General features: G+C 38.8%; 1 protein-coding gene across 5 annotated transcripts in view; it reads right to left on the bottom strand.

Moving 5' to 3' along the window:
* PPM1A (protein phosphatase, Mg2+/Mn2+ dependent 1A) overlaps nucleotides 1-21,984 on the bottom strand; it is a 40,671-nt gene extending 18,687 nt beyond the window's left edge. The window contains exon 1 of one of the 5 annotated variants that reach the window (XM_026000575.2): nucleotides 21,559-21,984. In XM_026000575.2, the coding sequence (XP_025856360.1) occupies nucleotides 21,559-21,565 (7 nt within the window). In that variant the 5' untranslated portion in view covers nucleotides 21,566-21,984. Of the gene's footprint in view, nucleotides 1-19,896; nucleotides 20,061-20,364; nucleotides 20,757-21,265; nucleotides 21,415-21,528 lie in introns of those variants that run through there. The other 4 variants (XM_026000574.2, XM_026000577.2, XM_072761684.1 and 1 more) reach the window with 4 other exon arrangements.
* Nucleotides 21,985-26,138: the final 4,154 nt, after the last annotated feature.

The raw sequence follows: 26,138 nt of genomic DNA, 5'->3' as shown, positions 1-26,138 counted from the left end.
TTCCTGCATCAGGCTCCCCGCAGGGAGCTTGCTCGCTCCTCCCTGTGCCTATGTCTCTTCCTTTCTCTTTGTGTCTCTCGTGAATAAGTAATTATGGTGCTCCTAATCTCCATAGTGTCCAACGGTCAACTGTGTAACAAAAGTCAAGGGTTGTGACTTTAACTTCAGAGAAAGAAAGCATAAGGAATGTCAATAAATAAGACTTTTTAAAAAAAATTGATGAGCGTGTACTTTAAAATTTTAACGTATGAATTTTATGAGTTAAATATTTTTATGTCAGATAATTCAAAACTCAAAAATACTATGTGCTAAAATTAAGACTATATTTTCTGTTCAAATATGCTTGAAATATTGATTAAAAATCAAGCATTTAACTTGACTGAATATTGGAAAGCAAAAGCTTTAAAGTTTCTTAACATACTCCCACCTATCCTATCCCAGGTACCCCTCCCCCCATAAAAAAGAAAAAGAAAACAAATGACACAGACCATATTATCTGACTTTAACAATAACGGTAGATGTTAAATGGTAGATGTTGGTAACAATAAAGAAAGAAGAAAACTTCAAACATCTGGAAATTACTTTCCAGCTTCTAATCAATCTTGCATTAAGTTTGTATATTTTTACAATTACAGAATATTTAGAAACAATAATGATAAGTAAAGCCTTTTGTCAGATTTTGTAAGATGTGACCAAACCTTATTCAGGAAAATTCATTTTCTTAGTAAAAAAGTGATAATCAGTATACTATATCTCAACTGAAAAAGTAAAAAGAACAACCACTTGCATACACACAGACCTAAGGAAAGAAATACATTAAGGAATATATCAAGAAAAATTAAGGTAAACATGATATCACAAGAGAAAAGTGAGTAAAAGAGATAAAACATTAGGCAGTCTGAGAAAAACTATTATTCAAAATTAGAACTCAAACAAGCTATACTTGCCTCAGACATAGGTGCTTTGTTTTGTTTTTATAAAACACATTGTACAATTCTTTGCTAATAAAGTTGAAAACGTGGAGGAAATAGACAATGTCCTGGAAAAACAAATTACCAAATTTTTTTCAAGCAGTGACAAAACAGAGACCAGTAACTCTGGAAATAAATGAGAAAGCTACCAAAGAACTAACCTTCAAAAGAACTCTAGAGCTCATGAAAAACAAAATAAAAAAAGCAGAACCACCATTCCAGGTTAAAGAAAACCACAGAGATATGACAATAAAGTGTAATGTGCAATTGTGCACTGGCTTATATATATTTGTGTGTGCAAAAATATGCATTGTATACACACAAAGGGAAAAAAATTTATAAAACAAATGTGGCAAAAAATTAGTCATTCAGGTAAATACGAAAGTTCACTCTACCTTTCTTCAAATTTTCTGTAAATTTAAATTGTTTTCAAAATATAGTTATGAGGGACGCCTAGGTGGCTTGGCAGTTGACTGTCTGCCTTCGGCTCAGGGCATGATCCTGGAGTTCTAGGGTGGAGTCCCACATTGGGCTCCCTGAGGGGAGCCTGCTTCTCCCTCTGCCTATGTCTCTGCCTTCTATGTCTCTCATGAATAAGTAAGTAAAATCTTTAAAAAAAATAAAGTTCTGAAAAATAAGTGTATCAGACAATTTCACAACCAAGATCTTGCAAGCCTTAAAAAACATATTACTGCCCCAATTACCTAAATTACCTAGAGAAAAAAGCTTCCCAGTTCATTTTTCAAACTTACCATAATCCTGATTAAAAAATGGCAAAGACAGTACCAAAAAATAAAACTATAGTCCAAAAATATTAATATAGATACAAAAAATCCTAAGTAAAATACAAGCATATAGAACAAATCACCAAGTAGAGCTCATCTTAAGAATTTAACTATGAGCCAACATTCAGCAACCTATTAATGTCATCTTTTTTAAAAAGTTCAAAGAGAAAAAAACTACATGATCATCTCTTCATCTGATAAAATTTATTCCATAATACGGTACTATATATTTCAAGCCAAAGAGGAAGCATAGTGATTAGAACAATTCCCAGAAAAGAAGCAAACACAAGGATACCTGCTACTCTTACCCTAATACTTAGTGAGGTCTAGAAATAGAGATCAATATGATTAAGATTTTTTTAAAAGGCATAAAATTATGAGAAGAGATCAAATTGCTATTTGTGGATAATAATGTGTGATGGGAAACTCAAAATCTAAAACATTATTAAGAAAAAAGGTTCAGTACGGTTATCTGACTACATACAGAAAACTGTTAATAATAACCACTTAGAAAATAAAAAGATGCCAATAAAAGTATACCTAAATAAATAACCAAAGAAATATTCAGGACCTTTAAGAAGAGAGCCTCAGAATAAAAGACACTCCTCTTTCTGAGACAAGAAGATTCAATATTGCAAAGATGGTTATCCTCCCTTTATTAATCAATAAATTCAGTGTAACCACAACTGGGCCTTTTTGTTCCCAGACCTTGATGAAATGATTCCAAAATTTATATGAAAGAATAAATGTTTGAGAATAGCCAAACATTCTAAAAAACAATAGCATTTTCCATTTCTAATATTAAAGTAATTTCAAATTATAGTATTTAAGAGGGACTACCGTTACAGGATTTATCAATATAATAGAACTGAGACTCTGGAAAGACAACTGTGAGAATAAAAATTCAATAAATGGTGTTAAAACAGCCGGCCTATTTCAATCCTTCCCTCCCTATCACACATCTTAAAATAAATACCAGGTAATTAAAGATTTAATTTTGAAGTACTATAATAAAACCATACAAATACATCTAGGTAAATATTTCTACAACCTTATGGTAGGAAAGGACTTTCTAAGTGTAACATTTTTTTTGGCATTGGGCAAAAAAAGACTCTAAAGGAACAAAAAGCAATTCCATAGGAATAAGACTTCTACACTATAAAACCAAACTCATAGGCTTAAAAGGCAAATATCTGTAAATAAATATTTGCAAGATGTATGGTAAAGTTAATATTCCTAAAACAGACAAAAGTCTCTTAATAAGACAATAAAATGAGCACTTTAAAGGAAAAGAAACAAAGAACAGGCACTTCAATTTATAAAATAATACAAATGGACAATAAATACATGGAGTAATAACCAATCTCAATAGCCAGTAAATGCAAATTTATTTTTTATTATCAAAAATTAAAAATTATAATGTCCAGTATTGGCTAAGGAGTAAAATAAAATATGCTTCTCATAGGTAGAAGAGTAAACTGCCACCTTTCAAAAGGACATGTACCACACACATTAATTTTAAATATTGACGTCCACTTAAATGGCTTTCTATATTCACACTCTGAAGTGCCCTTCTATTCCAAAAGTACTTTAAAACAAATGGACTAGGGATGCGGGGTGGTTCAGCGGTTGAGTGTCTGCCTTTGGCTCAGGGCGTGATCCCGGGTCCAGGGATTGAGTCCACATAGGGCTCCCTGCAAGGAGCCTGCTTCTCCCTCTGCCTATGTTTCTGCCTCTCTCTCTCTCTCTCTCTCTCATGAATAAATAAATAAATCTTTAAGAAGATAAGCCACCTGCTAAAGATAAACTCCTGTAATACAAAGCTTTTTGTGAGCTGAAACCATGTGCCTCCCAGGTTCAACTAACAGAGATGGACAAGAGTCTACATCCTATATGAGTAGTAACAGAGATTAAAAATGCCTGGTGCAAGGCTGGGATAGTACTCAGGCTCCCTGAAACTCATGCCTGGGGTTGAGGGGCTCTGTTGCCTATAAAAGGAGCTGGAAAAAAAAACTACTAACCATAACCTGGAGCTATAGTTGAGATGAAGTTAGGTACCCAGTGAGTAGAAGTATAGCTCTTCTTTTAGTCTGTCTTTTCTTGGAGAGATAAGCCTGATTCTGATGTTATCAAGAATCAGAAACCACACCTCCAATATAAGACATGGTTTCAGACTAGGCACCCCAGGGCCAAGATGTTGGCACATGCAAAAACACTGGATAAGAAGGGTGAAAACAAAGAAAACAAAACAAAAAACTTCCATTTGATATGAGAACACAAAACCAAACTCCAAAACACATGAGGAAAAAAACTATGATAGACAGCCAACAGCATCAACAATTGTAGGAATTCAAACTAGAAGGAAAAATAACAATCTGAAAATAACTTAAAATGTGTGTTTACGATCCTTCCAAAGTTAAAAAAAAAAAAAAAGACATGAAGAGGAAAAAAATTTAAAACATGAGAAATCAAACCAGAATAGGTAGCTATTAGAGAGAGAGAACCTGAAAAGGAGAAAAATATTCATTGAGGAATAAAAACAACACTAGCTTTATAAAGTCAAGGAGTTAAGTTTGTAAATTGAAAAATGATACTTAGGAAATGCCTAGAAAAAAACACAGAAATTAAAGAGGAATACTGGTAAAACTATTCAAAAATAAAGGGGCGCCTGACTGGCTAAGTGGGTAGAGCATGCAACTCTTGATCTCAGGGTTGTATGTTCAAATCCCATGTTGGGCATTGAGATTACTTAAAAATATAATCTTCAGAAAAAAGGACAATATAAAGGTCAAAGAATTTTCTAGAATTGAAGAAAGATATGCATATTTAGATCCACAATGTATTTCAAAGAGTACCTCCATATAGCCCAACATACACATACCTAGGCACATGGGATTGTGTTCAGGGTTGTCAAGTACAGGGGAACAAATACTAATATGCCACACTCAAAAAACAGGGCTCTGTCCTGCATATATTTTACATATATTAACATAATCATTGCTACAACCCCTATTATATTACAGATACTATCTCCTTATCTCTGTTTAGAACTCGCCCAAAGTCACACAGTAAATAGTAGTGACAGAATACAGAAAAGTAATCATTTAAAAAACTGCTATAGAGAGAAGAATTACATACAAAGGCCTAACAATTAGGTAGAAATCAGACTTCTCAGAGATCCAAGTTTCATAATACAATGAATTATCTTGAGAGTACTAATAGGAAGGGAGTGGGGGTAACCTACTAACCAAAAATTCTTTATTTGCTAAAAAAGGAAAGTAATGTATAAAACATATTTTCAGGGAAAGATTACTAAAAGATATACATCTTAGCAAAAAGAAAGGTAAATTCAGGAGTGAGGTACAACAGGTAAGGACAGTGAAATATTTGGCTGATTAAATTAGGTATTAAATATAAAAAAGAAAACTTTTTTCATGCTACCAAAAGAGGAAATAAAATTGTAGAGTTATACGGATGTTGAAGGAATGTTATTTTTAATAAAATATGAGCTCAAAGAAAAAAAATCACAAAATATACAAGGAAACAGGTTGCCAGGAGGAGTTAACATAACAAATATAAGATATAAAATAACTATGTGTGAAATGTTTAACAAGATTTCACACACCAAAAAAAACTGGAAAATGAGAAGATATTATTTAAAAATTCACCAGGAAAATTGGGAAAGAATTAAATATCACTTTTGGAAATTAAGAATTAAAAATCGTTGATACTAAAATTTCAAAGGATGACAAGAGATTAGAAACAAATGCAATAAATTTAGTTCACTGAATTGAAGAAATAAAAAAAAATTATGTTCACTTCAAAAAACCTACAGCCAAAGGATAAGGGGAAAGAGGAAGGAGGAAAAAATCAAATTCTCCAACAATATTAAGTAGCATATATAGTCCACAAAAGTAGCCCTAAGAAATTTTTTGGACTATAGTGCCCCTGAAAGCCCAGGAACTATAAACTAATCTCTCTGTTGATGTCAACTCCCTAGAACATGGCTATGGTAGTAGCACAATTCTTTATATTCTAAGTCAACATTTATTCTACTGAGAGAATCAGAAAACACCAGGAAAATAATGGTACCTTACTCTGTAAGGCACAGCCTAATCTCATTTAACTAATGCTCTTCTGGTATCTCATTTTCTTTTTTAAGATTTTACTTATTTATTCATGAGAGACACAGGAGAGGCAGAGACATAGGCTGAAGTTGAGAAGCAGGCTCCCTGCTCCTCCCTCAATACCAGGACCTGAGCCAAAGGTAGAAAGAAGCTCAACCACTGAGCCATCCAGGTGCCCTCATTTTCTTAATATACCTAAATCATAGCAATCTTTAAATTTGTACATCTTTACTTTAGAGGTACAAGTTTCCTATAGGGCCCATTAGCTTACAGCTCATAGGGCTAAGAATATATATCATTAGTTCTCATCCAGAAGTGCTTTTTACTTTGGGTTGCTCAGTAGGTCTTCAGCTTTCCCTAAAGTTATGAAGATTTGTATAGAGCTCTTTTGAGTAGAAAGACTTGTTATACACATATAAAAATTACACACATACTTTGTAAACTTGGGTTCCAAAACTAAAAACATTCATTTAAATCAGATAACAGGGCAGCCCCGGTGGCACAGCGGTTTAGCGCCGCCTGCAGCCCGGGGCATGATCCTGGAGACCCTGGTTCGAGTCCCACGTCAGGCTCCCTGCATGGAGCCTGCTTCTCCCTCTGCCTGTGTCTCTGCCTCTCTCTCTCTGTCTCTATGAATAAATAAATAAATAAATCTCTTAACTCTTAAAATAAATAAATAAAAAGCCCACTAGGTATTTTGGGGGTGAAAAAAAATAAATCAGATAAATTTTATATGCTAAATAATGCATCTCATTGTTATAAAAAAATTAAGTATTTTCATCACCTGCTCCTCTAGAAAGTTACACACAAAATATTGTAGGCAATACTCTGATAAGGATCTGATTACGAGGTTTTAAACATACCATCCAAGGTGTAAAATAGAAGTACAAACAGTTCCCATTAGTTTGTACTCCCCTTCTCCCAAATTTTGAGTTTGCTTATTACAGGATTTTGCTACTTTATTGCTATATGTATGACTGCAGCTCTTTGGAGGCACTTTTACGGATTGTACCTAAAATCCCACTAACAATTCTAATCCAACCAGAAGGCCTCTGAACAAATCAAATTAGATTTTCTTTTGAAGGGCAGCCCCGGTGGACCACCGGTTTAGCACCGCCTCCAGCCCAGGGCATGATCCTGGAAGACCCAGGATCGAGTCCCACGTCAGGCTCCCTGTGTGGAGCCTGCTTCTCCCTCTGCCTGTCTCTCTCTCTCTGTCTCTCATGAATAAATAAATAAAATCTTTAAATAAAAAAAAAGATTTTCTTTCATGCTAATTTTAGATCCCTGAAGTAGTCCATTGAGTATGGAGGCACTCAGAATAGGATTTTACCCCTTCAATTTGAAAACCCTCAGGGGACAGTGCCATTCAATTCTCTGTGGGATTTCTCCAAAGTATCCCAAGGTGATAATGGTTTCCCATGCTACACTGGTTCAAACCTGAACATCTTCAAATAACCCAAAAAAATAACACATGACTATAGTTCAGCTTCAAAATTCCTATACAGAGTTCTGGAAAGAAAGTATGTCAAGGGTACTAAACCTTATCAGAATGTGGAATTTCATTTGTGCTTCATTGACATGATAACTAAAACTAAAAGTTCAGAAGGGAAAATTTTTTTAAATTCTTATCTTCTACTGCATGACATTTTTGCCTTTTCTTTCTTCCCTCTAGGTCTTATTCTCTCCTAGGCAATCTCCAAGTTTTATTCTTCTGTACACAAATTCAGTATCCTGGGGCGCCTGGTGGCTCAGTCGGTTGAGTGTCTGCCCTCGGCTCGGGTCATGATCTCGGGGTCCTGGGATCAAGCCCCATGTCGGGCTCCCTACTCAACAGGGAGTCTGCTTCTCCCTCTGCCTCTGTCCCTCCCATTCCCCCTGCTTATGATCTCTCTCAGATAAATAGATGAAATCTTAAAAACAAAAACAAAAACAAATTCAGTCTCCTTGCCAATTTTATACCATTTCTATTCCTGTTCTCATCAGTAGAACGTCGTCCCTTCCCAGACTGATCAATTCGTCTTCTATTTTCCTGTCCTTGCCTTTAATTCTAATTCTTGGATTTAGGGGAATAAGAAGGTAGATAGAGTTCAGGCAAGTCAGCTGCAAGGGGAAACATTTCTGTGAACTGCAAGCCTGAGTTTGAAAGACAGAAATGTCTACTCTACCAATACTTTATGGAAAGCTGAAGAACTACTGAGCAACCCACAGTAAAAAGCACTTCTGGATGAGGGCTAATGATATATAGTCTGAAATTTTAATACTAATGAAGAGCCTAATTGTCGGTTTAAATTTGGATACAGTCTCCCAATTACTGAATTATTTTTCCTGGTCAGAGGAGGAGGAAACAACCATTATTTAAGCTACAAAAGGAAGCTACATTATTCATCACTGGTTATCTCACAAGATATACAAGCTGTTTATAAAAGCCAGAAATTAACTGATTAAAAAGTTATCTGGATTCCATTTATATGAAATATCCAAAAAAAAAAAAAAAAATGTACAGAGACAGAGAGTAGATGAGTGGTTGATACTGGCTGGGGGAGAGAAGAATGTGGAGTGACTGCTAATGAGTACAAAGTTTCTTTGGGGGTGATGTAAATGTTCTAAAATTAAATTGTGGTTAATGGTTGCACAATTTTGTGAATACACTAAAAACTACTAACTGCTAACTTTAAATGGGTAAATTTTATGCTATGTGAGTTATATCTCAGTAAAGTCATTTAAAAAGATTGCTTTTTAATAGTTTTATTAAAACTATTAATAGTTTTATTAAAAATAAAAATTGCATTTAATAGTTTTATAGTTTTCTGTGTCTATATTTTATTTTGCATAAAAAGATTTTAAAAATGGCTGGAGTATATGCAACATGGAAAATACGATATTAAATTTTTTCAAAAATTACTTAAAACTTCCTCAGCTCAACATTTCATCTTATAGCTTCAACTAAATATTGACTTCACTTTTTGAATTAAATACTTTTTCGAAAAAAAACAAATTTCATCCAAATGAATTAAAATGCAAGAGTGCCACTGAGTAAAATATCTAAATTTAAAGGCCCTGAATTAACCTTAAAAATGAAATTTCAAAAACCAAACCATAAGTAACCAAACCAACCAAAATAAGTCAGATACAGCTCTTCTATGCTAAATAGTATTTCCATTAAGTCCATAACACGTCATTTTTTTTCCTACCAAATATCATTAAAAAATAATCAGTCTTTGCTGAATTAGGTAAAAATTTACAACTACCGAAACCATAGTTGCCTGGTGTAGGTATTAGCAGGGGTCTCAATTTCACATGGTACATGTACAGAGCTTGCCACTTTTGAGGTTTCCTTCATATTTCACAATTTTTTAATATATCAATATCTTCTAGACATGTACTGTAATATGAATTACATACTCCATGAGGTAGTCATAAGTTTCAACAAAGGTATGTGCCTGCACAATTTTAAAAATAAACTTTAGAAGTACATAATTACCTGAAAAATATCTAAGCTTAATTTAGTTGGTGGGTTCTAGGGACTATAAAAATTAGATACTGACCTATTTCCACTAACAACTAAAGTACGAGCAAAACACTGAAAAGATGTGGAAAGCATATTTAGTTTTCAAAGTTTTCTAAGAATGTTCAATAGTATTCACAATCTCAATTTGCCTCATCTGTTAACTATTTCCAGTTTCTCAGTTTTGAAACTTGACTACAGAAGTGGATTCAATTTCCAGTTTGCTATTTTTTAATCCTTGTATATTTGAGGATTCAGACTGAGACTGACCTAGAAAATAATAGCTGACTCCCTTAGCCAATCCATTCTTTTTTCTTTTGCCTAAACAAACAAAACCCCCTGTGTGACAGAACACTTATAAATGTATGATGGTAACCTGAAAGAAGGGGAAAATAAAAGTTATTACATATTTAAGATGACAAATGGTTTATTCACAAACTATGCAGCAATTTTAAGTATTTTACACATGAAATGTCACTGCTAGAAGAACCAAAATGTATTTGCCTCTAAGAGAAAGACTTCTGTCCATAAAATCTAACATTCTGAAGAACAGATTCATTCACTGAGTCCACAAGTTTTGATGAGATGCTTTGTGTGTATGGAAAAGTGTTGGGGGAACGCCTGGATGTCTCAGTGGTTGAGCATCTGCCTTTGGCCCATAGTATGATACTGTGGTCCTGGGATCGAGTCCCGCATCAGCCTCCCCACACAGAGCCTGCTTCTCCCTCTGCCTAGGTCTCTGCGCCTGTGTCTCTCATGAAAAGAGAAGAGAAGAGAAGAGAAGAGAAGAGAAGAGAAGAGAAGAGAAGAGAAGGAGAAGAGAAAAGAAGAGAAAGAGAAGAGAAGAGAAGAGAAAGAGAAGAGAAGAGAAAGAAAAGAAAAAAGAAAGGTGTTGGGGAAGTAAGAGGAAAAAAATTTTAAGTGAAAATTCCATCTTTCTAATAGCTTAAAAAATATATATCTAACTACCTCCTATACTTGATTAGCCACAGCTCAAATGACATGACCTAAAATGAATTTCTCAATTCCCTGCCGCTTCTCCTAACCAGTTCTCTGTCTCAGGAAATAGATCTACCATTAGTCACAAGCTCACAGAATACTGTATTTCACCCTCATCATAGTATATAAGACCCTGTGAATTCTCTCATTTTAGATTTTAAGATTCATGAAGGAAGGGATGTCTTTTCTAGTCATAATACTTTATAGTGAGACACTTGTTTAATATGTAAGACAAAGGAATGATAGCCATCATCATGACTTCTCTCTTGTCAACAGACTTAGGAATTCTTTTCTCCCCAGGAAAATGTATTCCCATAGAAGAGGACCCGAAAACAAACTGTATATTACCATTTCCATTTTGTTATTCTACAGAATGCATAGTTCTAATTTTTAAAATCTCAAAGAACTGTAATTACTTCTAATAAGAAAATACTGGACTCTAAAGCAAATGTGCAACTCATCAATTAAAAACTTGATTTGCAGATCGTGTTCATTCATGATTTTTAAGTTTCCTGACATCATTGACACTCTCATTACTAAAAATGCCCCATAAAATATATTGGAGGGGACAAAAGAGAAAGATGTAGTTCTGATGAGAGGTAGAGCCTATACATTCTCTTTCCCTGAGCTATTTATTTATCTGCTCATTCAATTAATGGTCACAAATGGGTAAGTTTTTTTAAAAGTGTTTTCTATATGAGAAGTAAAATATAAGGTAATTTAGACACAAAGGAGTAATTTCTGAGAGCTAGGAAACCCACTTTCAATGTATTTTAGACAATAACATCTTTAACTTAGTCTGGGAGTTTTACTTATATAAAATGAATTAATCCCATATGCATGTAAGGAGCTCCTTATTCTACTGGCTGTAGCAAACTAGTACAAGATCACACTAGATGGCTGACTAGTTGAGGTACTTACTTGCTTATACTATCAGGAAGCATTTACACAGAGAAAAATGAAGATGACAGAATATGGAGTTATAAAGGGGTTAAGCTGAGGGCGGACAAAACAAAAATTGCCACATCTAAGATCAGCCCCTAATATCCAAAACAGCCTTATAAGAAGACTCTCAGCCAGGATAATAATCTACTGCTTTATAGAAAGTGAAAATTTTATTTACCAACTATTTACATTCTGAAGCATGATGGAATACTGCAGAGATATTTTTCTAAAGCTTGGTAAGTTTTGCAATTGTCTGCAAAACAAAGCCCACAAAAACACTATATAGCCACTCCTTGCTTATCCTTATCATTAATATTTTCATTTCTGAACTTTGATAACAAAGGTAAGTAAGCAAGCTGCATCTCCTACCAAGTTAGATGCAATTTTCTACCATTCATGCTAAAAAAAAAAAAGTGCAAAAAAAAAACCCCAAGGCATTTGTTCAAAATCAGTAATGAATTACATTCTTAGAAATAGCATAATAATTCTTGAATACATATTCTCTAAATAAAAGAATTAAGCTACATACAGCATGATTCAAAACAAAATACCACCACCACCACCACCACCACCCCATTTATCTACATCTTTGCCTGAAAGGTCCTGTCACAGATGAATTAAAAGAACTAGCCTAGGGGCACCTGGGTGGCTCAGTGGTTGGCGTCTACCTTTGGCTCAGGTTATGATCCTGGGGTCCTGGGATCAAGTCCCACATCAGTCTTCCAACAGGGAGCCTGCTTCTCCCTCTGCCTAGGTCTCTGCCTCTCTCTCTCTCATAAATAAATAAATAAAATATTTTAAAAATAAATAAAAGAACTAGCCTAAATTTAAAATGGATTATATGAGACCTATGCTCTCACAGTTTGCTATACTTCTGGCTCACGTTCAATTTTCTTTGTCAAGTGTTTATCAGAAAATAAGCAAGGAGACTACAAAGATTAAACAATCATATACTGAGTATCTATTAAAGTGAATAAAACCTGGTCCCTGCTTTCAAGGAATTTATTTTTAATAAATCTTAATATTGAAATATTCCATTTATGGTATAACTTCTTTTTTTTTTTTAATTTGTATTTATTTAAGAAAGATTGAAAGCAAGAGAGATCACAGAGAGAGGGGGAGGGAGAAGACACCACTGAGTAAGGAGCCCAATGTGGGGCTCCCTCTCAGGACCCTGAGATCATGACCTGAGCCAAAGATAGATGCTTAACCAACTGTGCCTCCCAGGTGCCCCTATTGTGTATCTTCTATTGTAAGCTTAATTAGGTAGCTTGTGTTTAAGACCATCTCCTTAAATTTACTAAGAATTAAATTTGAATAAAGGACTGATGAAATCATTTGTCAGTGGGTTGCAAAGTAATGAATAAGCCATAAGGCAAAGCTGTGTATGGCTTGTGGTACTAGCTGTATTATGCTTATATCTTATATTTTTCTTGTCTTACAAAATTTAATAGCTCTGTGAAAAGTTCTAAAAGGAAACTGACATAACATAGGATACCACACTTTTCAAATTTAGTGTATACTTCCACCTCAATCCCGATTCACTCACTGGATACAATGGAACTGTAGTCTTACCCTCATAACCAAGGATTTTCTAAACCATCACAACTGCCAACAGTTTTTTAGCAGCAGCAATAAAACTGCAGTGACCCATATATATATTAACTATGAAAAGTCCAAGGACATGTTTAACTTCTATTACTAGCTGTGAAACTTTGAAAAGGTAACTTAACCTTTGTCTCAATTTCCTCATCTGTTAAGATACAAGTAATAATAGTATCTATCTCATATACAGATAGGAAGATTTAATGATATAGTAATTAAAATTTTTCTATGATAATGCCTGGCATACTGCTCAATGATGTCAGCTATCATTATTAGTAGCTCATGTTAAGGCTAGAAAACCTTAAAAGGGCCACAAAGAATCAAATTATTCTGGTCTCATTAGTATCATACTCCAATAAATGGGCCTAAGCAACCACAGACTGCCTATATAAAATTATCCATTTAAAAATTCAATGAAGGAAATTTTACTATGCATTTTCCAAATACTGGAAATAGTTTAACAGTTTTGGTATGGTTTATTTACTTATGTTTAAAGATTTCATTTATTTATTCATGAGAGACACAGAGAGAGAGAGAGAGAGAGAGAGAGGCAGAGATACAGGCAGAGAGAGAAGCAGGCTCCATGCAGGGAGCCCAATGTGGGACTCAATCCCAGGACTCCAGAATCATGCCCTGAGCCAAAGGCAGGCCCTAAATTACCGCTGAGCCACCCAGGGATCCCCTGGTATGGTTTAAAATTTAGCTTAAATGTTTATGAAAACAGACCACTCATCTATTAGGTATTTGCTTTGGTTCAAATTCAATCAGTTATCTCCCTTCTTTAACTAATACATCATCTAATTACTGTGATTCCACATCTCTCATTTAAAAGGTTGCCTAGTGCAAGTATCTGTAAAGGTATACATGCATAGTATCATGCATCTGGAAAGAAATGCATAATTATGAATGTCCTGTTAACCCTCAAGCAAAAACACTGGAAGTTAAAATGAAACCTTTAGGTCTAGAATCAATCAACCTAATTTTCTATACCAACATAAGAACTCTGTCGCATTTCTGATTTGTATAATCTTCACACTTAAATATCCAGGTTCAACCAAAATAATATATAGGAAAAATAGTCAGTCGTATCTGCTACCTGAAAGCTCTTAACTTTTCCATCACCTCCTACAGCAATCATTTCTATTGTCAGGTAGATTTTGCCTAATATTTACAAAATATCTGAATATCTACTATCCACAAGCCACTGTGGTAAGCTTTGGGGATAATAAAAAGTTATTGTATGTTCCCCTTTAAAATTTTATGATTACATTGAACACAGTTATAATTAGAACACAAATACCTAGCAATAAAGTATACAACTAAAGCCATGCTAATAGTACAGTGAGAACTGCTACAGAAGTACAGAGAAATGAGAGATCAAACACTGATCAGAGAAGGTTTTGTAGAAGAAATATTAGAAATGAGCTCTGATAAAGAGGAAAGCAAAAGCTAGAAAGGGAAGGGCAAGAATTTCAAGCTACCAATTAGCATTAGCATCGATCCACTGAGATAAAAGTACAGGGTGTGTTCCAGAGATGGCAAATGTACTGGTTTGGTTGAAATAGATCAGCCCTAGGGCGCATGGGTGGCTCAGATGGTTAAGCATCTGACTTCTGATTTTGGCTCAGGTCATGATCTCATGGGTCATGAGATCAAGTCCTACATCTGGCTCCCCACTCAGTGGGGAGTCTGCTTGAGATTCTTTCCCTCCGCCCCTCCACCACTCACTCCCCTCATACTCAATCTCTCTCCAAAATAAATAAATCTTAGAGAGAGAGAAAAAAAAAAAAAAAGAAATAGATCAGTCCTGAGGTTCAATTATGTAAAGTGTCAAATGCCCAGCAAATTCTAAATTTTATCCTAGAGAAAAAAGGGATTCCCGAAGTATACTGAGAAGAGAAATAATACAATATAAACAGTACTTAAGGAGTTTGTGATGGTTTATAGAATGGAGGAGAGACACACAGCACAAAATGAAAGGGGGAAAGACCAACTGGAGTGCCAAAACCATGGTTTGGGTATGAAGTGATAAGAGCTGCACTATTCTAACACAGTTTTTCAACCTTAAATAACACAGGACCCACTACAAAGCCTTAATACCCTTTACTTATTTTTTTTAAAGATTTTATTTATTTATTCATGAGAGACACACAGAGAGAGACACAGATATAAGCAGAGGGGGAGGCAATACAGGACTTGATCCCAGGACCCTGGGATCACGACCTGCGTCAAAGGCAAATGCTCAACCAGTGAGCCACCCAGATGCCCTGGCCTTTATACCTTTTATATAAAGACTCCCTATTGTTGTTGTTGTTGTTGTTTTTACAAGAACTAGAGTTAGTTAGAATTTAGTTTTCTTACTCTCTTGTATTTTTTCCATAGCAGTATCTTTTTGATCATTTCTAATCATAAACTGTACCTTCTCTTCAAAATACCCACCCGGTCTTTCTTCACTTACTGATCACTCTAGTCTGAACATTCACCTTTGCTTTATTACTCTTACTCTTTATCCTCTATTTAATCATCTATTCCCACCTAACCATTAACTCAAACCCATGACCTCTTCAGCTTCATATAGTCAAATACATCTACTCATACTCAACTTTCTCTTCAATTACCTCTTAACATTCAACTTTTATATGTAAATTCTATATGCCTACAACTTTTATAACTTCTTCTAAAGTCTCTATTCAATCTCTCATAGTAAGGTTTCCAGGATCACTACTAAAACCGTACTCAAAGACTCACACTCAGTAAGTCTCTATTCCTCTATCTCGAGATTTCACAAACTCAATAGCAGCTACTATTTATTTAGTACTTTCTTCATGGTAGAAAACATCAAGTATTTTAAACAATCCTCTCGCTTAATCTTCAAGAATACCTTATGAGAAAGGCTCTCCCATAAGACAGATAAAACTGAGGCTAGGAGAAATTGAGGAACTTGCCCCAAGTCACCTCATCAGGAAATTTTACTACCAACTCCTCTCTAAAGCCTTTAATGTGGCTCTATGTATGGCTGTAAGTACTTAGAAACAGTTCCCTTAGTCCTTCATTAAGGATATCAACCATTTGAGAATTTTATATTGATTCTATTCCTCAATCTAAACAATGATAGTTGAAGACATAAAACTGTTTCGCTCTGTTGACTCCTGAAACTTAGGAAATGAGAAGATGAACTTAAATCTTTTCCAAATGTTTCAGAAGAGACTCCTGTATTGGAAGACTTTATTCATAAGTTTATAAGGTATCATTTAATTTGAGGAATTCAAATCATAGTGTTAACATTCAGCTTTTCAGGTTTTGATTCCTAGGAAAAAGACGGCTCATCTAGTTGGGAAAAATTCACTTAGGAAAATTTTGAAAATAGTTTTATTATCTACACAGTTCTGATCCTGGCATGTTACTTAGATTCTATGAGTACATATTTCTTCATTTGTAAAACAGAAATAACATCATATAATTTACAGGGTTGTGGGGAAAATTAAAGTCTGACAAATGGTTAATAAACTATGGCTTTTATTATTCACTTTATTCTGTATCAAAAGTAGTCTGTTCTCACAGGATTTTAATTCAAATCATATCAGCTACAAAACCCTAACAATCTAGATCCTAAATATGAATACTACATAAACTTTGTCAATGGATTCCATATGAACATACTAAGAATTATAAAAACTCAATCTCCCTCTTTTATCACACATTTACTCAAGGAATGTTTAAAACATCTCTAATTTCATAAACACAGTATCAGTAGTCTACTTTATTAATACACATTAACATCTAGTACTTTTCCCTCTGTTTCTTAAAAAAAATTCTAAAGGCTGTTACATTTTAGATAAAGGTATATAGAAGCTCACCTCTCTTAATCGTTTCCTTTCTCTATCCTCCTACCTGCCTCAGCAAAAGAAAAGCTAGGTAAAGAGATTATCTAGGTAGTACATAGAGAGCAAGGGCATGCAAAGGTCAAAATCATCAAGGAATATATTTTGGAGACTCAATAAAATATAAAATTGTTACTCATGTAACATGAAATAATTAGACATTAGAAAGAGCAAAAGAAAAATATAATCAACCTTTTGATTTTGATATAATTTAACCCAAGCTTCTTTCATATAAGGGTGGTTAATAATCTCTTAAGATACAAATTCAGAGAATTTCTTGGCTAATAAATGCGATAATAAATGAAGAAACTGAATTTTAAAAATTTGTTACCAACATTATTTGAGATGAAAGAACACATTCTGACATAAGTTACTACCTAAGGTATAGGAAGATACAAACTTTTACCTAGTTGCCTCACACCTTCCCCTCACCCAAGGTCCACATATTTCACAGAGCCACACCTTGTTTTATCTTCTTGCTTAACTCTTATAGGACTCCGTTTGAGCCGATTTTCTTACATGGCTGCTTCCCTTCTCTGATCTAAGGATGGAAAGTAATCAGTACTACTCAAGAGTCAGGTGCCTAGGCAAGAGTTAGGTAATCACTTGGGGGAAGGAGGGGAATCGTCAAAATATCACCCTATAATTAATTATATCTACATGATCACAGACTTACAGCTTAAGAAATTAATGCAGCTCTCATAGGTGAGCATTTCAGGGACAACAAGCTCCCTGTGGACATATGTATGTCACTCTTCAGTTTTAAATTTCTAAATAAATAAGCATTCATAGCTAAGCCAGAATTAGCTACACATTCTATTAGCTATTATAATAAACAGTCTCGGTATAATCTAAACAAATTTGAAGACTAAGTTTTTGGTAACTGCTCAGCAATGTTTACCATGTGACATGACACTGCTATAGATTCCTTTGAAAAAAACTAGGTATTAGGAAACAAATTCTCAGACAAAGGTTTATTAACAAGTCAAGATAAGCAAGACCCAGCATGAACTCACAGAAACACCTTCATAATATGTTCTTATAATGCCTTTCACATCAAACTACCAAGGGTCCTGTGCTTGTTCAAACCTGTAGTCTCAACCACCCTTTGCCTCCTGTGGAATCACCATCCTTCTTCCACCCAAAAGTTTTTCAAGACATCTCATTCCCAACAGAAAAATCAATAAAGCCCACCTACAGGAATATCACCCCATAAGACCACTCACCAACTCAAAATTCTTTTAAAGAAGACACTTATTTTTAAATAGCATGCAGGTTTAGAATACTGAAACATCTAAGTGCCTGGCATATACCAGGCATTTTGTCAAGGCATACTGAATAGACAATGTTAAGAGAATAAAAAAAATTTAACAACTGGCCATGAATTTAATATAGTATACCACTCTGGCTTTACTGGTTTTTAGCTGAGACTCAAAAGGTTAAAGGACTTGTCCATGGACACTTACTTTGGAGCACAGCCATGACTAAATAATTCTTATCTCCCTAGTACAGTGTTCCCTTCAACATGTTATACTGTAAATATGGTCATCTCTCCAGCCCTTCAAACTAAAATACAAAAAATATATAACCTGTTTTTTTTTAAAAAGAATTTTTAAAGAAAGTTATGTAAATTTCCACCGAAAAAGAAACTAAAAAAAATTTTAAGTAGGCTCCTGCCCAAGGCAGGGCTTGAACTCACAACCCTGAGACATGACCCTGAGATAAAGTCTTGAGCTGAGATCAAGAATTGGAAGCTTAACGGACTGAGCCACCCAGGCACCCCTAAAAAAGAAATTTTAATTACTCTATCATTCAACCCTGTTATTTCTCAAATATATACTGAGGTAGCTAGCCAAACTTCCTGGTCTTATATACCTCCCCCCTAATGAAATCACTTCACTGATGTGAATAAGGTTTGATGGTATCAAATCAAAAACATCTTAAGTAACTTCCATGTGCACTTCTCATTAAGGTTTCAGTAATGTGGTACTGCCTAAACTTGAAGCTTAAAAGTAATCATCCCTATGTGATTGAATATTTATTCAGATCCATGAGTTACATGTAAGAACACAACTACAACGTCAGGTCAAGGAATGTTACTTTGTGCTTCAAATCATTTACTAACAAAGAAACATTAGATCAAAGGTAACATCAATGATTAGAAAAGAGGAGAGTGGGTCACCATCTCCCTAATCAATTTTCTAATCTGTAAAGTGCTAAAGAAATACAATATTTGTAAAAGGCCCACCATGTAAAAATACAAAAGTTGTAAAAGTGAAGTTGTCGCGGTTGAAGAGGAATTGAAGAGTAAGCTCGGTTGAACCCTCTGAGCTCTGGAACCCCTAAGGCTCAGCAGAGGGCGGTTTAAATAAATCCTCTGACTCTTCAGAGCTCGTTGCATCTAAAAACTGGTTGTGTTTAAAATCCCGACATGCAAATCTGAAAAGATCAAGCCTTTTCCCTCAGAACAATTTAAAAAAAAAAAATTAAATTTCTTTCAATAATGTCAAAAACCCTCTACTCTGGTCAAACAATACCTCTGTATCTCACTGGTTTTTATACCTCCTCCCGTCACTCTTCCAACCGCTTCTTAAAATTCATTCCGCTCATCAGTGCAATTTGCAGAAAATTCAGGGGTGGGGATGGGGGCGGCGCGTCTAATTTCTCGGCTCGGCCAACTTTAGTATATGACCTTTGTGGGTTTCTAAGTACCGTGCGGTGCTTGAAAAGAGAAAAGGAAAAACACCTCCGGTGATGAAATTTTCAAAACGTATCTAAACTGCGGTTGGTAGGAGGCTCTCCGAAAATATTGAAATCTACAAGCAGAACCGAACCCATACCTCAACCACCGAACTCTTAGCAAGAAGAACTTTCCCCGCACAGTCAAGAATACGAGGAAATCAGGGTGATGGGCTCCAAGGGAGGTGTTCGAGGTCTCAATAATGAATGGGCTGGAGGCATCACAGACTGAGTTCTGGGGCCGCCTCACTCTCAGCTCAGCCCCCCTACGAAGCCCCAAGCAAACCCTCCAGCGTCCGGAGCCTCGAGGCCAAGCCCGGTCCGAAGGAAACCTACCCCCCTTCTTTCCTCCAGGCCTCCCTCCCCGGCGCTGGAGCCCGGGGCCGCCCGGCGGGTGGGGGCGCCGCGACGCCCCACTCTACGCTCCGGAAAAGTTCCGCCCGCGGTTCTCGGGCCAGGCTGGCCTGGGGCCCTCGCCCGCGTCGCGGCCGCGAACACCCGCCGGGCCTCGGCGGCGGCAGGGTCGCGCCCCCTCCCCGCGCCGCCGCCCCCGACACCCCGCCCCCGCCTCCCCGCCGCCACCGCCCTCGCGGAGCGTTAACCCCTCTCCGCCCGGCGCCCGGCGCCCGGCTTCGGGGAGGAGGCCGGGCCAGGGGGTGGAGTTGTCGTGTCTCCTCCCGGGAGCGCCCGGGCAGACGCCCGGCTTGTTTACAGGCCCCAGGCCCAGGCCTGGCCGCCGCCGCCGCCGCCGCCGCCGCGCAGGCCCGCCCGCCCGCCCGCCCTCGGCCCGAGCGTCGCGCTTACCCGGAGCAGCCGCGGGCGGGCAGGTCCCTGGTCGGCCAAGGCAGCGGCGGCGACGGCGACCGGGGAGGGGGCTGCAAGGGGGTCACCGCGGCGGCCGCCGGCCAGGTCGGGCCGGGGAGGGGGCGGCGGAGGGGAGGAGCCGGGCTGCGTCCGGGCCCCCGGCTCTCGGCGCCCTCGCGGCTCAGATCATCCGGGCGTTGGAGCGGGAGGCGGAGAGCGGGTCCCGGAGGAGGAGGAGGAAGAGCCGAAGACTCATCGCTTTCGCGCCTCACCTGCCTGGCGCCCCCCCACCCCCCCTCCCCAACCGCCCGTTCCGGCGCTGCAGCCGCCCGAGCACCCAAAGCTGCGGGCCGGGCCGGCGCCGAGACCACTGCTCCCTCGCTCCCGCGCGCGCTCCCGCCCGTAGCGCCGCCGCCGCCGCCGCCGCCGCCGCCGCCTCGAGCGCGTCCCCGCGCAGGCGCGCTCACGACGGCGCCGGGCCGCCCCTCCCCGACTCCTCCGTCCGCCCCGCCCCGCGGGCCCGGCGGCCGCTACAGCTGCGGCGCGGCGGAGCAGCTGGAGAGACCCGGATGTCGTCGGGCAGGAACTGCGGCGCGGGCCGGCCGGCGGGGGAGGGGCAGCCGCAGGTGACGTCACTGCCCTACCCAGCCTCTCTCGCCGCAGCCCCCTCGCGGCCGGGGCCCCAGGCCGGGGCCGAAGGGAGCATCCGAATCCCGGGGCGGAACCGGGACCGGGGCCTTTATGCCCCCGGCCCTGGGGGCCGGGCCGGGTGTGTGAGCGTCAGGAGCCCCGGCCATGAGAGCTTCTCCAACCCGGCAGTCCGTCGAGCCAGAGGCCGGGAGCTCCCGCTAGGGCGTCGGCTCCTCCCGCCCCGGCGCTCCCACTGCTCTTAAATACACACCCCACTGCCCGCAAGGACGCGGCTCTCAGAGCCCGGAGCGCAGACCCCGAGCCCTCCACCTGTCTCGGGCGCAGTCGCGGCCTACTTGCCGCCGAGCTGCTGCGGCTTGAACGCGCTGCTGAACCCAGGCCGCCGCCAAACCCCCTCCCCCAGGCCCCTCCCCTCCGGAGCCACCGTCGCGGGTGACCCCGGACTGCCCCTCGCAGGTGCCCCGGCCGCACACCTCTGGCCCCGAAGGGCAGCAACACCCTCCCGGCACCCACCCATGCGCGGGCGCCACTGATAACACGCACGGGGCATATGCTCTGAGTTTCTGGCAGGTTTTCCATCTGCAGCTCATCGGCTTCCACATCGTATTTATTTGCACATGTTAGACAGTCACGTGATTCTGTCACAGGGGACCTCCAGCGACCTCCAGCAAGGTTTAAGGAACGCAAGATTTTTCTCGAAGATAATCAGAAACGTTAACAGCTGCTTCCATTAGAAGTTAGCAACTGAACCTAATTGCAGCTGCATATGCAGGCGGCCAAGATCCAGTTTAGCTAGCTGGACTACAGAAAACCGACCCACGCTGTTTGCAGACGCGGGGATAGAATGACAAACCCTAGGCGGCCAATGAATCAGAACTGGGAGCAGTACATCACCAGCACGAGTTCCCATTGGCTGCGGTGTCTTTTCCCTCTCCTGTCAGAAGCTTAACCTGTTCATGGGTTGGACCCATACCACGTTTGCTGGAAGAGAAGTTTAAAAGAAAAAGCCGTGTTTTAAAAAGATGGTCTTGTATAGACAAAGAAAAATAAGAAACCAAATAGTTAAGTGCAGGAGGCAAATCCTTTAAAAAAAAAAAAAGAACACCTGAAAATATTAGTCAAATTGTGTTCTGGCCAATAAGAAGGTATATTTGTGGGAGGCCTCTCCATTTTATCTTAAGAACTCCCTGTAGCAATATATACCCTGTTACTTTGTATATCCTAAAAGCACTTTGTTGCCCCAACTCTTAGATCAAAATCTATTTACTCTGTCATTCAGGGAACACTTAGCTGTTTTTGAAGCTGTGAAAGCCATCTCCAATTTTTTCTACATGACTTTTTTGGGACGATTCTTTTCCTTTCACATTTAAGCCTGAAACCTAACGACAAGCGAAAACGGCTTCACCAAATAGTCACTGGCAGGCCAATTCTTCAAGGAACCCGAAAATCACTCTACCCAATGTTTATGGCATTACGATTTCTTAGAGGAAGACAGAGATGGATCTTTTCCAGGTATACAATGTGAAAATAAAATTCACTGATGCACTTGGTCCCAGTATCATCTGAGGACACATTTCCTAATTACTTTTCCGTACACTTGCCAAAAAGGGGAAATTAGATCAAAGATCTTTGAAACTGTGCCGTATTGAAATCCTTAATACTTCAGACAAGTAACAGCATGATTAGCATGCTAGTGGACTCATTACAATTCTGAAATTGAAAAGCCCATGTGGCAACCATTATTTGAAGTGCCCCTGGAAAACAAATTTTCTTGTTCATAAAGCAGAGCCTGGGTAGCCAATGACAGTAGTGGACCATAGAGAACGTTAAAGGCCTTGCCTATCTTTCTGCTTCCTTCCTTTAGGCTTCCACATCTTTATTCTCTCTGTTCTACACTTGTAGGAGAATCTGGGTCAATTATAGCAGAAGAGGTAGAAAAATAGAAAACATGAGCATAATGAGATTTTTAAGGAGGCTACAGAGTGTACCACAGATTGCTGATAAAGCTGTACCTTCCTACTATTTCTTATTTCTGGATACAGCTTGCAGGGACATTTTGGTATGAACTAGGAATCTCATGGGTTATAAGATAACCATGGAAAAGTTTGGAGCAAAGATATCTTAATATTGTCTGAATAAATATGCTTGATATTATAATACCCCCTTCCTTATTATTATATTATATTGAACATTATGTTCTTGAAATACTATGCTATGGGCAAAACCCCACTATTTAGAAGGGAGGAAAGGACATCGGAAACAATAGGGTTAAAAGTTTTCTTTTTGTTTGAACTACAAGGTTTTGCGTGGGCCTCCTACAGGTATTTAGGGTGTTCTTAGTTTCTGTGAAACCTCAGTGAGAATATATTCCCATAATTGTATTTTAATAATTCTTACAGGTGTATTGTAAAGCTATTCTACCCTGCTCTGCAAATCTGTTTACATTTCAGTTACCAAAGAGGAGGATTTTCTGAAAGATTGGCTTTCAAATTCTGAATTTAACTGTGTGCCATTAGCCTAGTAATCGAAAGGCATGGGGTGAGGATGGGGGCTGAGGTGAGGAATCAGAAGCTCAGGTTAGCAATACTCTCTCCTCTGTTCTTCCACAGTCACAACTTAAAGTGAAGGTTACTTTCTGCCTCTCTCTGTGTCTCTCATGAATAAATAAATAAAATCTTTTAAAAGGGCAGGGGCACTTGGGTGGCTCAGTGGTTGAGTGTCTGCCTTTGGCTCAAGCCAGTGATTCTGGGTCCTGGGATGTGTATTGCATCAGGCTCCTTGCAGGGAGCCTGCTTCTCCCTCTGCCTGTATATCTGCCTCTGTGTGTGTGTGTGTGTGTGTGTGTGTGTGTGTGTGTGTGTGTGTGTGTCTCATGAATAAATAAATAAAACCTTAAAGAAAAAAAAACTGAAGGTTACATTCCTTGTTCCCAGATTACTATTCTGAATCCATCCAGGAGAATAACTTTTGAAACAGCCTGGCTTGGGCCCCTCAAAATTAAAGATTGAAGATGTAAGTGACCCCCTGAGGGGAGTATGTGAGAATTCTCTTCACTTGAGCCATCCATCCTTTCACACTAAAGTCAGTCACTACTCAAGAGTCACCAAGCCAAGCAGAACAGAATTTCAACTCTTCCTTCCTCCTCCACCTTCACTACCTGTTGCACGTGTCTTTCTCACAAATATCCTCTTCGTATGTCCTCCTCTTCTCTCTTTTCTCCTTATCACTTTTTTCCCTTTCTTCTGTTCTTTCTTAATCCCCTTTGCCCTTCTTTTCCCCATTCTTCTCTTCTCACTTTTTCTTAGCTTAGTCCAAATTATAGCCTCTGCTACCCACTTTCTCCTGAAGCAGTACATATTAGTGGATAGTGCCCCTAAACTAATTTTATGAGTGGGGGGTATGCCCCCCACCCTAGCCCTCTTTTCTCCATCCTCCCCCCTCCCCCTCCCCCTACCATATAGGGTCATGAAAACCTTATGTCTTGAAAGCACTGTCACAGAATAAAAAGGATTAGAGAATCCAGTCCTATGTGACATCACTGAGGCAGCTCCATTAGGGTGGAGCAGATGGGAGCCAGCAGTCTCATGTTACCTCTGTGACTTCTCCCCTCCTGGGCCTTTTAAGGAGAAATGTGGGTGACCATGAACACCACAGGCCAAATCCTAGGGAGTCTTTACAGTAGGCTCTCACCTACAAGAGAACTGTATATGGGGGCATCTAGGTGGCTCAATCTGCCATTGGCTCAGGTCATGATCACCTCTCTTTCTCTGTGTGTGTGTGTGTGTGTGTGTCTCTTATGAATAAATAAATATAATCTTAAAGAGAGAGAGAGAGAACTATAAATGGCCAGAGCCCCACAACATTGGTGCAGATCCTTTTGGACAAATTCATTTTTTCTACAGATAGCTATTATATGCCAGGCTGGTAGTAGATAAGGACATGAAGGGGCAAAAGGATCTGATACTACAATCAGGGTAAAGACAAAGAAGCAAACAAATAAGGAAATTAAAATTGGGATCAGTGCTATGAAGGCAATAGATTGGGGACATGACTTAAAATGGATGTTCAGAGAAGACTTTTGTAAGAAGATAGCATTTGAATTCAAGGGTGAGGGGGAGTCAACTTTGCAAAGAATCACGGAAGAGCTTTCTTGGCAGAGGGATCAGCATAGGCTAAGGGCCTGATGTGACATAGGCTTTGGCAGAAAGGTTGTCTACAGACCAAGAAGTTCAGTAAGCTCAATGTATATGTTTGATAAAGTCAGTCAAGTTTAGATTTTCATCCTGTGATATTTGGGATACTTAATCCAATTTAAGATTAGGAAACCATCTTGAACAGAGGGGCATGATCCATGCCAAATAACTTCGTGAATTGGCCCAAAAAGCAAAGGAGCTTGAAAACTCGAAATTAAAAATCAAAGGACCTTTATTCAATTATTGAAAATAAGATGCATTTTACAACCCCAGAGAGATATCCCCTCAGACAATCCAACAGCAGCTAGAAATAAGTAAAAAGAATCATTTTTCTCCCAACATAGATAGCTACTCTTAGTGGATGAAGACTAGCAAAAATTTGGATTTCTTAAGAACAATTTTTCTGGGTGTTTACTGTCTACTGTGGGCATTAGAGAAAATGTCAAAATGAAACCATATCTTTGAAAGCTGCAACACATTTTGCATCCTTAATCATGGTGGCCTGGTTGAAAACCAGTGCTGAAATGATCATCATATTAAAGGCTTTTTTCTGTATCTGCCTCTGCAGTTTTCGAAGCACTGTCACTTAGGCCCAACTAGTTTAATCCTCACAGCATCCTTTATGGGTAGGCAAGGTAAGAACTGTTCTAATCCTTTACAGAAGAGAAAACTGAGTGTAAGGTAGCAGCAATACAGGGGCACCAAAAGTAATACTTGGTAGCCAGGTGTTTCCCTGTGTGCTACAGATGGTCCTAGCTTTTACATGCAGTAAGGAGACTCGGTGGCATATGCAAGGACTTAGGGTCAACAGTGACATGTGGAACTGGCTTATACTACCTCATAAGAGGAGACTTAAATTTTCAGGAATTTTTCCAATTGTTTGTTAAACAGGATCATTATTAAAAATTAAATTATATAAAACATCTAATT

The sequence above is a fragment of the Vulpes vulpes genome, chromosome 6, assembly GCF_048418805.1.
Source record: "Vulpes vulpes isolate BD-2025 chromosome 6, VulVul3, whole genome shotgun sequence".
Classification (NCBI taxonomy): domain Eukaryota; kingdom Metazoa; phylum Chordata; class Mammalia; order Carnivora; family Canidae; genus Vulpes; species Vulpes vulpes.
This window is presented reverse-complemented; position numbering and strand designations above follow the sequence as displayed.